The sequence below is a fragment of the Diaporthe citri genome (genome assembly GCF_014595645.1).
Source record: "Diaporthe citri strain NFHF-8-4 chromosome Unknown scaffold_14, whole genome shotgun sequence".
Lineage (NCBI taxonomy): Eukaryota > Fungi > Ascomycota > Sordariomycetes > Diaporthales > Diaporthaceae > Diaporthe > Diaporthe citri.
In genome coordinates this window covers 399,726-412,177 of record NW_025064859.1, presented here as the reverse complement: position 1 = coordinate 412,177, position 12,452 = coordinate 399,726, and the positions used below count along the sequence as shown (strand labels likewise).

The 12,452-nt window shown below is 55.1% G+C and overlaps 5 protein-coding genes across 5 annotated transcripts; 1 reads left to right on the top strand and 4 right to left on the bottom strand.

Annotated features, from left to right (window-relative positions):
• Positions 1 to 1,035: 1,035 nt before the first annotated feature.
• Positions 1,036 to 1,808, top strand: INS49_005061 (uncharacterized protein; the record flags this gene model as incomplete). Its single annotated transcript, XM_043165848.1, has 2 exons — positions 1,036 to 1,492; positions 1,570 to 1,808. 2 exons carry the CDS (start codon positions 1,036 to 1,038, stop codon positions 1,806 to 1,808), a joined length of 696 nt encoding a protein of 231 aa, XP_043017611.1.
• Positions 1,809 to 2,459: 651 nt separating this feature from the next.
• On the bottom strand, positions 2,460 to 3,088 carry INS49_005060 (uncharacterized protein; the record flags this gene model as incomplete). Its single annotated transcript, XM_043165847.1, has 2 exons — positions 2,460 to 2,884; positions 2,971 to 3,088. 2 exons carry the CDS (start codon positions 3,086 to 3,088, stop codon positions 2,460 to 2,462), a joined length of 543 nt encoding a protein of 180 aa, XP_043017610.1.
• A 378-nt stretch (positions 3,089 to 3,466) lies between these two features.
• Positions 3,467 to 4,415, bottom strand: INS49_005059 (uncharacterized protein; the record flags this gene model as incomplete). Its single annotated transcript, XM_043165846.1, has 2 exons — positions 3,467 to 4,077; positions 4,175 to 4,415. The coding sequence occupies 2 exons, from the start codon at positions 4,413 to 4,415 to the stop codon at positions 3,467 to 3,469; spliced, it is 852 nt and encodes a 283-aa protein (XP_043017609.1).
• Positions 4,416 to 6,443: 2,028 nt separating this feature from the next.
• INS49_005058 (uncharacterized protein) lies at positions 6,444 to 9,346 on the bottom strand (the record flags this gene model as incomplete). Its single annotated transcript, XM_043165845.1, has 2 exons — positions 6,444 to 9,069; positions 9,306 to 9,346. 2 exons carry the CDS (start codon positions 9,344 to 9,346, stop codon positions 6,444 to 6,446), a joined length of 2,667 nt encoding a protein of 888 aa, XP_043017608.1.
• Positions 9,347 to 11,063: 1,717 nt separating this feature from the next.
• INS49_005057 (uncharacterized protein) lies at positions 11,064 to 11,669 on the bottom strand (the record flags this gene model as incomplete). Its single annotated transcript, XM_043165844.1, has 1 exon — positions 11,064 to 11,669. The coding sequence occupies one exon, from the start codon at positions 11,667 to 11,669 to the stop codon at positions 11,064 to 11,066; it is 606 nt and encodes a 201-aa protein (XP_043017607.1).
• Positions 11,670 to 12,452: the final 783 nt, after the last annotated feature.

Sequence of the window (12,452 nt, the reverse complement as noted above, 5' to 3'; positions counted from 1 at the left end):
AATCAGTTAGTCAGTCTCTCAAATCAATCAGCCAACATCCCACACCCTGCCCTCGCGCTGCCTCAATCCCCGCCCCTCTTCCGCCGCGAGGCCTGCTGTTCGCCGTGCCACTAAGTCGGGCTGTGGAGGTTCTTGGCGGTCGTCTCTCCTTCATTTCACCTCTCCTGTCCCTCTTCTTGGCAACGCAAACCAGCGAAATCGTCGCTTCTGACCTGCTGTGGCTCTGGCTCTGGGTTATTCTCAGCTCCTCTGGCTCCTGCTCTGCTTCCCCCCCCTGGCGATCCGAGCTAAGCCACACCGGCAGACATCAAATCGGGCAGCTTCGGGGAAGGCTTGGCCTAACTTATTGCAACCCGAGTGACTGTTTCAACTTGCTGCACAACATGTTCTGCGTGACAGGGCACGCACAGCACGTCGTGTCCTCGAGCAGCAGTGATCACCGCCCCGAATATTCCGCCGCTGCCACACACGTGGCATGGCCCGGGATGGTGGGACCAGGCCACTTCCCACCGCCCCCCTACTACTCCGAGCGCGGGCTGCCGGGGGTGGACAGGGTAGGGTGGTAGCGGGTGGGTGCTTGGGAGGAAAGCCCGGAGCAAGCTGTGACAACCTTGTTCTTGGAAACCTTGTTTCTTCGTCGCTGCCCGCTACGGCCAGGGAGGCAGGGCAAGGAGACTGCACAAAAAAAAGTCTTGGGCCCGTTGGGAGCTCTCAGCTCGAGCCTGAAGTATCGCTCGTGTGAAGGGCTCCACCTTGCGGGATATGCTTCAAGCATCCCAACCTAATCGGAAATGATCTTCATTCGTCGTCCTCTTGGGGCCCTTGGATAGCCATGGCTCACATGCGATAAAAGAGCTCCCCGCCCCCGCCGTCATGTCGAGCTAGGTGTGAGAGGTTAGGTATAAGCCTGACAGACCAGACCGGGAGACAGCCAGAGAAACATTGGACTCTCTGCGAGTCTGCCTCATGATCGAGATCCTGCCAGCAGTACGATTCCCCAGGTGTCGTTAACATCAGCGGCATCTCCTCGCCTCGATGGTGGTTCGAGCATGTCAAAAGCACCCGGACATCTACAGCAGCTACTCTTCCCCCGCCATCACCTTTGTCAACACCACCACTACGCCCCCTCCAACACGCCCAAGGCACTCCCGCACCGCCCGCCAGATCCCTACCGACCTGGCCGGCCACCCTGAGCCACCGATGCCAGAATCAGCCATAGCCGCAACATATCGGGGTCACGTTGCCTCTACCCAGGACGCCTTGATCGTCATCGAAGCCTGCTTCCGGGGCGTGCTGTACCACACCTGCCGCCGCCCGCGGTCATCCGAGGAGTCATCGCTTGCGAAGAGCGGGAACATCTTTGTGTATGAGAGCCGGTCGTCGGGCATCAGGAACTGGGAGGACGGGATAACGTGGTCGACGCCGCAGAGGGTCGGCAACTTTGAGATTTGCCGGCAGCTGTCGTCGTCCTCGGGCCGCAGCAGGTCGAACGGTACGAGCTACCCATCCCCTTTCCCCTCCGCACCGTCTCACATGGTTCACGTGCTGATCATTGTGTCTGTATGACAGGAAACCACAGCAGTGCCGGGAGATTGTGCAGGAAGTCGATGAGCGTGACCGTCCGCGGCATCACACACCACCTCATCGCTTACTTCAGTTCCCGAGACTTCACGGCAAATACCCTCCTCTCCCCGTCTGCAGACTTCGGCTTGGCGGACATCATCCCACGCCCAGAGCTGTACAGTCAGGGCTTCCGAGCGCCCATAGATGAAGACGACCGTGATGAGGTGATGCTCCTGCTGAGGTAGCACAGGCACCAGGCGCCTCCTGCGAGGTGACATCCGCCATGTGCCGCATGCAGGAGCGCAGTGCTCAAACCGCAGGCAGTGGACGGGCGTCTCAGGATATTCTGCAGCTGGTCGAGAACCGAAGTGTAAAGCGCTTGAAGTGTACCCGTTCGACTTGAGGGATCGGGTCGGCAAAACAGCACGACTGAAACCGCCGCCATCGCCACCACCTCCCGCCCACATCACCCTGAACCGTTGCCACAACCTCACGACCACCTTCTCCACCAGACATACCACAACAAATTGGAATGCTCTCCGGACCGGTCGGCAGGAGTGACGCCGTAGCTTCTCGGAACCGGGCAACAATCAAACCAAAAATAAGTGAAAAAAGTCTATCACCAAAAAAATTTAATCAACAACAAGGTCGGGTTTGGGAGGGTTGCGATAGACTTCCTTTCTGTCTCGGGTAGTACAGGCACACCATGAATACAAGGCGCCTGTTGAATCAAGGACCAATCTCTTAAAACTCGTGCATCCTGTGATCGAACGTGGGCCTCTGGCGGGAGATCAAAAGGTTCGTAGTTGCGTGAGAAATGGCCTCCCAGGGAGTCGTCTCTTTTGCCATGGTGCACTGCGACCGTGGGCATCTTGGTGTTTTCCTGCCTGCCTGCCCTAGTAATCCTCCCAGAGGTCCTTGACGTATGCTTCCGTCAGGCGCTCGTCGGGGCCGTGGGACTCCTGCCATCTCTGGAAGCCACCTCTGAGCACGCACACCTTCTGCGCAACGGGCACTGCTTTCGCTGCGCCGTCCCCGTGTTGCTGCCCCTCTTGTTCTCCGGCCTGTGGTGCTGCTGCTGCTGATGCCTGCTGGCCCGGTACGCCGGTGCCCTCGGGCGCAGCGACAGAGTCCTCGCCGAACTTTTCCTCGCGCTCTCGGATGTATCGGAGGGCGGCGCTGGGCCCGCGCTGCTTCGACAGGGCGCAGTGGAAGACGACTGTCTTGGTGTCCTCGAGCTGGCGCAGGAGGGTGGGCAGCCACTCTTCGAACTGGTGCGAGGGTACCCAGCGGGAGCCCTTGATGTGCCCGCCTATGTGGTCTGTGGGAAGAATTGAAGGTCAGCAGGGTGCCGTCGCCGTAGGAGACACCGAGGGAAGGGTGCGTGCAAGCTGTGGATTTGCGTACCTCCATCGCGGACGTCGATCACGGCGATCGAGTTGTCGGGGGACTTGAGCGCGAGCAGCTCTTGCGACAGCGCCGTCACCTCCATGCGCGGGAGGTTGGCAACTGTGAATCTCGACATGCTTCTTCTGAGGATCGTGTTCATGGGACTGCAAGGGAGATTCCAGCGTTTCCGGCGAAACGGGTTTGGCTTTGCTGATGCGGGAAGTTGGAGCTCTCTGAAGCTTCTTGGACTTCTGCGGTGACTTACGCACCCCCAACCCTTGTAGGACGCTGAGCATGGGGGGAGGCGGCTCAGGCTGTTGGACCGGCCTTCAGGTTGCCTTCCTCTTCCATCAAAATATTTCGCACCCAAACATCTCACATCGAAGTGACTCGCACCAATATCTGAACATGGACGCAATGGATTCAAATGATTAATTGATATGATCCCCCCCTAACAACAAGTCAGAGCCAGCCGTGGCAATGGCCAGGAGCCATATGAAGTTCTGCATGCCCGCTACTTCTTGATGGTGAACTCGGCTGGAGAGCCCATCTGCTTGAACAGTTCGCTGTAGGTCAGCCCACCCTCAGGCAGGCCGGTGAGGTCAGGCATGCCAAAATCACTAACCAGCCGATACTCCCTGTCCACAACCAGCTTGTTGCCCACATAGCGGCCCGCCTCTCCCTTGGCAGCGTCGCCCTTGATGAACGTCCAGCACCAGTGGCTCTGGCCCTCGACCTCGTGTGCCAGCTTCCAGAACTCGAGCGCGTGCGCCGCGCCGTCGATATCCATCATGACGCTCTCGCCGTCCTCGAGCCTCTCGTCGACGAAGTAGAACTTGTAGTCCCTGCCGGCCCGCTTGTACGCCTCGGCCGACGTCTCGATAAAGTACACCGCCGCGTTCTTGGCCATGCCCAGAGTGTGCGCCTCCGGGAAGATCTGCGTGTTGGTCATGTTGCCCACGTAGAAGAACGCCTTCTTCGCCGACGCCGGGAGCGTCGCCCACCCCTTGACGGCCAGCCGTGCCGCCGCGTACGCCGAGATGGTGCTCACCGTCAGGATCTCGGTCAGGCGGGCCGACGAGACGGTGATGGGGTCCACGGCCGAGTTCATCTGCCCATCGGCGGCTGCGATCGCAGGCAAGGAATTAGCCTCGCGATCCCTTCAGGTCCTCCATCCCATATTGGACCTCTCCCCGGGCTGCAGCTCTCTGAAGTCACTCACCGCTGTATACGACCACGTGGGGGGCGCCCAGCTCCTTGGTTACCTTTTCAAAGGCTGCCTCCACTGTCTTGGGGTCTGTCAGGTCGGCAGGCACGATCAGGTCTGTGGCCGCCTTGACCTCCGCCGACGGGTTGCGCGAGACCCCCGCGACCCTGTAGCCCGCCTTTGCAAACTTCGTGGCGGTGGCAAGGCCTGTGTTGGCCCCCACGCCGAAGATCAGGATAACTGGTGATGAAGACATCGCGAACTTGCTGGGTGGGCGCTCGGGAATGCTGGCGTCAGGGTGATGATTCAGAGTTGTGAATAATAAACGTGTTGGTGGATTGGGCCTGAGAATAAATGGTGCTTGATATCTGATCTATTTCCTCCTCAAGGTGTGAGAATCTGTCGCCTTTTATTGTCGCCTTCATTCAAACTCTTTACTCTCGATCGGAGACTTTAAGTCGTTTCCATGCCTACTAAGAGCGTTCAGCGGACGTACATTATGCCGTTCCCCACCTGGACAACCTCGGGGAGTTAGGCCACGTTTTGAAATCGGTGTCGGTACAACGTAGCGCGTGTTCGTATTTGTCAACGACTGATATGTCTTCTCTGGTGTGTTTGCTGGCAACGATGACAATTACTCGAGATTCGGGGTCGAATGAGACGGGTCAGCGCGGACGAGTTCGGCCGAGCCCTTGGAGAGAGTTCGGCCGCGTCATAACATCCTCTAAACCCATAGAAAATCATTTTCCCTTGGAGATATGGGATTAATATTCGAAAAATCACATGGAAGTTCTCAATGGAGCACGCTTAAGCAAATTCATAAAAATAACTTTGTGGTCTCATCATTTTTACTCTTTCGAATCAGAGTCTTTCGTATCTACCAGTCCTCATCAAATCCTCAAATTCATACTTCCAGGACAATTCTGGCATAGCAAGCCGCTGCAATCTTTGATCTTTCAGCAGCATAAAAATGGTACCACCTCACACCATCGTCTCGCAATTGGAAGACAATGTGGACCCCCCCCCCTTTCTTCCTGCCTCGCCGTTTCACAGCCCCTGCTGTGTCCAAGCGAGCCGCCTCTGTACCGCTCATCCCCAGTCGAAGCCTTGCCCCATTCCAGATTCCAGTGTGAGTTCCATTTGCCGTGACGGAAGAGCCGGACAAAGTCCTTGATTTTGAGGACGAGAAAGTAATGCCTGCTCACCCGCATGAAGGGGGGACACGGAGGCAGAAGACCACTCACGTTCCGATAAACATTTTCCGAAACGCCTGTCATTTCGGCTTCGATTCCGTCTCACGTATCAATTACTCCATCCCAGAATATTCTCACTCACGATGTGACAGAGTATCTCGCACTGGTCGTTGCACAGGATGTGACTAGACTAAGTGGCGAGAACGAGGGTCGACTGCCTGTTCATCCTTATGAAGGAGGATGTTTCGTGCAGAAGATGTCTCGCATTTCGGTAAAGATTTGAAATGCCTGTCGTTTCGTGGTTCAGACCCTCACTCCCAAGAGGACTTCAACTTGCCCGACTCTGCTGGCCAGACAGAGGGAGCACGTATCCGCACACTTAGAACGGGGTTGGTAATGGAGGGGTGAGAAGATCTTGCTGCTGTGATTGTGCTGCAGCAAATCTGTATCGGGATGGATGAAAATAAGTGGATCGATGGTATTGTCGGCAAATGAAGGAAAGGTGGACGTGGTTGGAGTGGCATCAGGATTGGTTCGGCGGCGAAGAAAGAGAGCAGATGGCACGATGAAGACATTTTGCCGTCTGCTTGAGGACAATGGTGGTGCTTCCGGTTGTCCTGTGTTCCGATGCGAAGAAGTGTCCTGCGAGTCCCCAAACAAGTGGGAAGTCTGCGAAGGTATTCGATTCGCAATTTGAGAAACCTCACTCTGGCACTGGCACCCAACAAGGTAGTCTGAGGATTTCTACCTTCTCTCAGTGAAGAACCATTCCTGTATGGGTATTGGATTGGCAAGCTGAAGAAGACCACGACGCCACGTCGCACCCGGTAGAAGTAAGCGTGGTGCTGGACAAGCAGTCAAACAACTGGAAGCATTGAATCGCACGTCGAAAATGAACCCGCTTTTTCTAGAAGATTGAAGGCGCTGGCGGGTGTCAAAAAAGTAGTGAAATAGAAAGAAACCTCTCGCCCGTTAGTGTTGACCAAGCGTCATGGTTTCGCACCTCATAATATGCCATGACAGCTGTGATAGTCGTACAGATTTTCGAAATTGGTACTCAAACAGTTTGGAACAAGGCGTCTGCGGCCAGCTCAAGCTCGGTCCTTGGGAGGATGACCATCCATGTATTTCCAGATGGCATCCTCAAAGGGCTCACTCAAGCCCAAGATCTCTTCCTTTGTCATATTGTGAACGACGAAGGGGAGCTCATATGCGAGGAACTTCAAGTACCATTCGGAGAAGACTTCGAAGAGGTTTTCGCGACAGAGGGGGAACTTGACCCGGAAGCTCGGCTTATACGCTTCCTGGATTATCTCGAAGCTCCTCTCGTTGAGCTCCTCCTCGAGCATGGAGTCCACCAAGGCTTTCGCTTCGTCTTCTTGCTCGGCTTCTGTCCACTCGGTAAGAGGGAACAGGAGCTCGGACATGAGGCGCGGCAGGATGTCGTAGAACATATCGTTCATCATCTGCAGGGCATACTCCTCATCGTAAGCGATGTGCGCATTGGCTTTGATTTGTGCAAGCATGATTTTCCTCAGCTCATACTGCTCTTGCATCATTTCAGCAGGAGTCCACCCGAGTACAGTCACCTTGGCGTAGTGATCGCAATCCTGGTCGTACATCCATTCGGTTTCCGCGTCCCTGATCCTCTTTCTGTCCCCTCGAGGAACAGGCGGAGGGACGACAGCAGAGAGATCAAGGCCGCCAGAGGGAAGTGGGGGAGGAGAAAAAGGAACCGTCACAGCCGAAACAGTAGTAGAGGCTTGAGAAATGGGACCAGCGGGGGCGTTGAGAGCGGGAGAAGCCTTATCAGGAGGAGATAACTCGGTGGGAGAAGACGCCTCAGAAGAAGGAGGAGTCTCAGCGGGAGGAGAAGCCTCGGGTGTGGAAATCTCCTCGGAAGAAGGAGACGCGTCAGAAGAGGAAGAAGAGGTCTCAGCAGAGCTTGGAACCTCAGCAGAGGAAGCAGCCGGGGAAATGGAAGCAGGCGGAGCGCCGGGAGTAGCGTCAGCAGGAGCTCGAGCAGCGCGCCTGAAATGCTTGCTGAAGTCGAACTCAAGATCGACGTTCGGGTCCTCGTCGCTACCGACCTCGTAAGGCTGTTCCTGCGAAGCCGTATCATTTGCAGTCGGCGCCATAGAAAAGGGCACTTGGCCACCGAACTGCGGGACAGTAACTAGGGGATTGCTGGTTGGGAAGGTCGGTGCATTGGTAAACGGATTGTTGACCTCTGCAAAAAGCTGGGGCACGTTGTCGAATTGAAACGTGCTGGCTGTGAGGTCGGACTCGCCCTGTGCAGCAACATCCTTGCCTTCACCAGTGGGCTGAGAGCTCTCCATCTCCATGGCCTCGTCTGAGTCGCCATTCTTAGGAACACCAATGACCGCAGTAGTTTGTGCTGTGCCGGAGAATTGGACATGAATCTGTTCAGCGACGCCCTGATCGGTGGACTGCGATTCCTCGGTCTCCATGACCTCTTCGGAGCTGCCGTTCTCGTTGGGGACACCCGCGACCGTAGCAGTTTGCGGTGGGTCTGGGAATGGCACATCAGCTTGTTCTACGGGCTGAGGCCCAGCAGAATTCTCCTGAGAAGCCACCACCACTGAAGGCTGTTCCTGGACCATTGCATCAGGGCTGGCAGACGGCGAGCCATTGTCCTCGGTAGTGGGAAGGGCAGTCAAACTCTGTGGGATGACTGCTTCTTGGGCACCCCGCTGGGGCTCGACGTTGTTCAACCCGTCGTTGCTGTCACTCGATGGAAGCCTTGTATTCGCCATGGTGACCAGATGCGCATGGAAGCTCTCGCGCTTGCTCTTGTCCCTGATGAACATGCCGAAGACACTTGGCTCTGACCAAGCCCATGTGCCGGGCTCTGACACATGGCATGTAACCAACTGGCCCACGAGAGCTTGCATGGAATCGTCAAACGAAAATTCATGGATGACTTCTGTTGGTGCTTGGACGGAAGGAATCGTAAGCTGATGCTTCGTCGGCGGATGGGACGAAGTCGGTTGATCGGCAGGAATTGGTTTCGAGTCATTGCTTGCAGGAGGCTGAGGAACAACTGGGACCAGTGAGCCCTTGAATTCCCAAACTTGAGTCCCAGGCGGTAGCTGTGGCAAAGTCTGAACAGTGGCCCAGCGCGGTGCGATAGCTGCGGACCACGACGGGGTCTCGAAGACCAGTGCAGGGTCATTAGTTGCCCAGAAATAGACAGAAGCTGCGGCATCCCAGAGTTGAGTTCCAGGCGGCAGACGTGGCAGAGACTCAACTGATGCCCAGAGCGGCGCGATGGTGACGGCCCATGATGGTATCTTGAAAACCAGCGCAGGGTCATTGGTTGCCCAGACATGAACAGAAGCCGCGGCATCCCACAGTTGAGTTCCAGGCGGCAGATACGGGAGAGACTCGACCTTTTCCCAAAGCGGTGCGATGGCGACGGACCATGATGGTGTCTCGAAGACTTGTGCAGGATCATTGGTCACCCACGTAGGGGCTGAAGCTGCAGTGTCCTTGGTGACGGGAACAGCAGGGGTTTGAGCTGCCGTTGCTTGACCGGTAGGACCCTGAGGCTGAGGAGCAGGCTGAGCAGGTGTTGGCTGAGCTGGTGTCGGTTTGGGAGCAGGTGTTGACTGAAGAGCGGGCTGGGCCGTAGCAGGCTGCCAGTTGTACGAGACGCCCTTTTTCGCCGGTGACCGAGAGGTAGCAGGTTGGCCACTGTGCGCTTGTTTAGGTGAGTCAAAGACAACGTCTTCCATGATATTCGAGGAAGTGGTGGGCAGCGGGCGGGAAGCATTGTTGGCAGGGCAGGGTGTGTCGTTGCAGGTCTGGGAGAAGGAGGACCCAGAGGTCTGGGGAGTCGAGGGCGTATGGGAGGGAACAGTTCGTGGGGTCGCCGGCGGCGTCGAGAAGATCGAGGCAGTGTGGGTGCCGATGTCGAAGCCCATGCTCACGTCCCCATCCACGTCGACGTTATAGTCCGCTGGCCGCCCATCGTGACGACGTTGCTTGCTGATGCTGTGCGGAGACTTCTAATCTCTGTCACAGCAGCGCGAGTACGTCGCACACAACGCGCGGTACTATTCTTTGTGGTTAGCCGACGTGAAAGAGGTTGAGGAGCTGGTAGGCAGTGTATGTCTTGCCTTCCGACGCCCTCGAGCGCGAGTAGAAGCAGTCGTGCGCATGCGACCGCTTGAGCCTTTGGTCAAAGACCCGCGTCTCATGACCTTCAAGCGCCTGAGGGCGTTTCTTGCATACGACGAAACAGTTCTGCCAATGGCCATACATTGGCTGGCGATGTGAAAACGTCCCTTGAGGATCCGATCCATGGTGGCGATGGTACAAAGGAGGATAATTGGCGATGGGGTGATGGGTCGGGGCTGGAAAGAAATCGAGTGTGGTGTTTCTTCGAGTGTGATCGATTGATGAAGAACAGGTGGGATGGAGTGGTGGTCAGGATTGAAATTTTGACATGTGGGAGGGAGCTGGCGTGTGGTAGTGAAGGTCGAGATGCGGTCGAGCAGCTGGAACTGGTCCAAGATGGTTGAGGGTGGGTGTGTTATTGCACCTCGGGGGTCTGAATGTGTCAAATGAATTGCATTCGAGTTGCTACGGTAAGCTCCGCCCCGCATGCTGGGGCAGCTTGTCCATTCACAATGCATTCATTCAATGGTCGAGCGCACACGTAGAATCCTGAGGCAGAGCCATGAGCTCGTGCGAGATGAGCGTCGGTACCTTCGAACTTGGTGCACGAGATCCACACAAACCCTGCAGAGGGACATGCTCTACTATTCTGTGGTTGAAAGGTCCTCCCCACTGCTGGATTCCTGGGCGATAAGCATAGAGTATGTCTATGTATCCTTGTGATGCTATTCTGCAAACGGGCCATCTATTGTTTACAGCTACGAGTTGGGCAGAGGTCTCATTGTGTTTCAAATCTACCCATTGTGGAATCACGCATCCCTTCATTCGCCCGCATTGACTGTTCTCAGACATTCGCTGCCTCCGTTCCTCCACAATTGTCCGAATGCCACGGTTGAATCGCTTGCTTTTTAACTTAAATCACTTGCCGCTCGCAGCGCACGTTCTTGATGGCTATTTCATGGCGTAGTCTCCTTTCAAGAACTGGCCATAGTAACCGGCCTGCTGAACGAGAGAAGTGTCCTTGTGAACCACTAAGTTCATCAACCTAAGTCCGAGAATACTGTGCGATCGATGTTCTGAGCATCGCCGATAGTATCCTAGGGATGGGGCTTTTGCGATCTTAGGTGCAACGTCCTCTTAGTAGACAGGATCTGGTCTTCCGTCTTGAGAAATTCTATCACAATTTGCGGCGACACCCCCGTGGCCAGAATTTGCAGCTTCCTGTTCCAACACCTAGTATTATGTTTCTTTAGTAACTGCATATGGCCGCATTTCCTCGGTTGACCGCGCATATGTACACGGCTGTCTAAACTCTTCGTCACGGATGCTATGACCTGGTCTACCTAGTAGGTAGTAACGAGCACTGGCCCATCCTTGATAACCCTCAGTGCACCCATCGCGCAACGTCCATGCGAAGACCTGCAGAGCTTTACACGTGATTCACAACTCCAGGCGTCGCTCACATCTGTGCATGACTTATTTATCAAGTACATTTTGTGAAACAAGTTTACCGTTCACTATATCTACAAGCCTCCCCTGCATGCGAATCGTCTCTGTCATCCTCTCAGTCACCATGGGCCCAGAGCTGGAAGACCCAGGGCATCAAGGGCCTTGTTGAGCTCAGTAGTCGTGTTGACCCACAAGCCCTTGATCTGCCTCTCGTCCTCGGCAAATGGATGAGGGCTCGCGATCTTTCCGACAGGCAGTAGAAACTTGGCCTCGTATGTTTTAGGCGACTGCCGGACCTGCTTTGCAGTGGCTGCAAAAAGAGGCGACACGGCACCCTGTTCCGCTGAGGCGAAGAAAAGCCGAGCCACTGTGCTGATAAAGAGGTTGTTAACTGCAGCGAGGCCTTCGGTGTACACCGAGCCTAGATGTACCGATAGTGTGAGGATGGAAATCCCTTGCACGTCCAATCGGCGCTGCAATTCCGACGCGAATAGCACAAGGGCAGCTTTGGAAACTGAGAAGCGGATCATGTCCCAGCTGAATGCGTACTTGGCTCCTAGGCGCCACTGCAATGGATAGTGCAGGACTGAATTGGTAAGACCACTAGGTTTGTCGAACTGGAAGTCAAAGTCACGCGGCAGAAACGCTGTCTGAGCCGTAGAACTGATGTTGATAATCCTAACATCGGCGTCTTTTTGTTGGGTGGCTCTCTTGAGAAGAGGCATGAGGCGGTTGATGAACAGGAAAGGACCTATAAAACTGAACAGCGTTAGATGTCTGTGTATCTCAAACTGGAAAGTTACAACTCACTTCGTTGTCATGTGCACCTCCCACTCCCCACCGAAAAGTTCGATAGAGGCGGTCGAAGCGGCGGCGTTGTTGACTGTGAAAAAAGTGTTAGAATTAAGGAACCAGCCGGCGATGAAATGGGACGGAAGGTCGTTAGCATACTGATAATGTCTATCTTGGCTTCATTTCTTTGTAAAGTATTAGCAGCATCGATGATGCTTCTGAGATCAGTGAGATCCAGCAATAGGAAATCGGTGTTGTTGGGATTGGCTCCTGGGTGGGACTCCAGCAACGTTTGCTTTGCTTTCCATGCCTTCTTTAGGGAACGCGCGGTAAAATAGGCCTTTGCTCCGTATGTGGCGAGCTGGGCAACGATTGCCAGGCCGATTCCGCTGCTATAAATCGATATCCTCGTCAACTTGTAGCCGATTGATGTGTACAATGTAGCAACATACCTTGCTCCCGTCACCACAGCGACTTTTCCCTGTAGATCGGAATGTCTGATAGTGTCCACGCTTGTTCCATGATGCCATTGTTGACGCGACCTGTTGGCGTCACATACTCCGTTGGCGAACATTCCACAATCTATCTCAATATGAGCAGGCTTGTATTTGTATGCCCGCCAAAGTTTGCAGGATGCCCGAATGTGGAGCCTCAGCCATTTTTCTGAACACAATCTCATCGCTCATAATTCCAATAAATTTATCCCCCTACTGAAA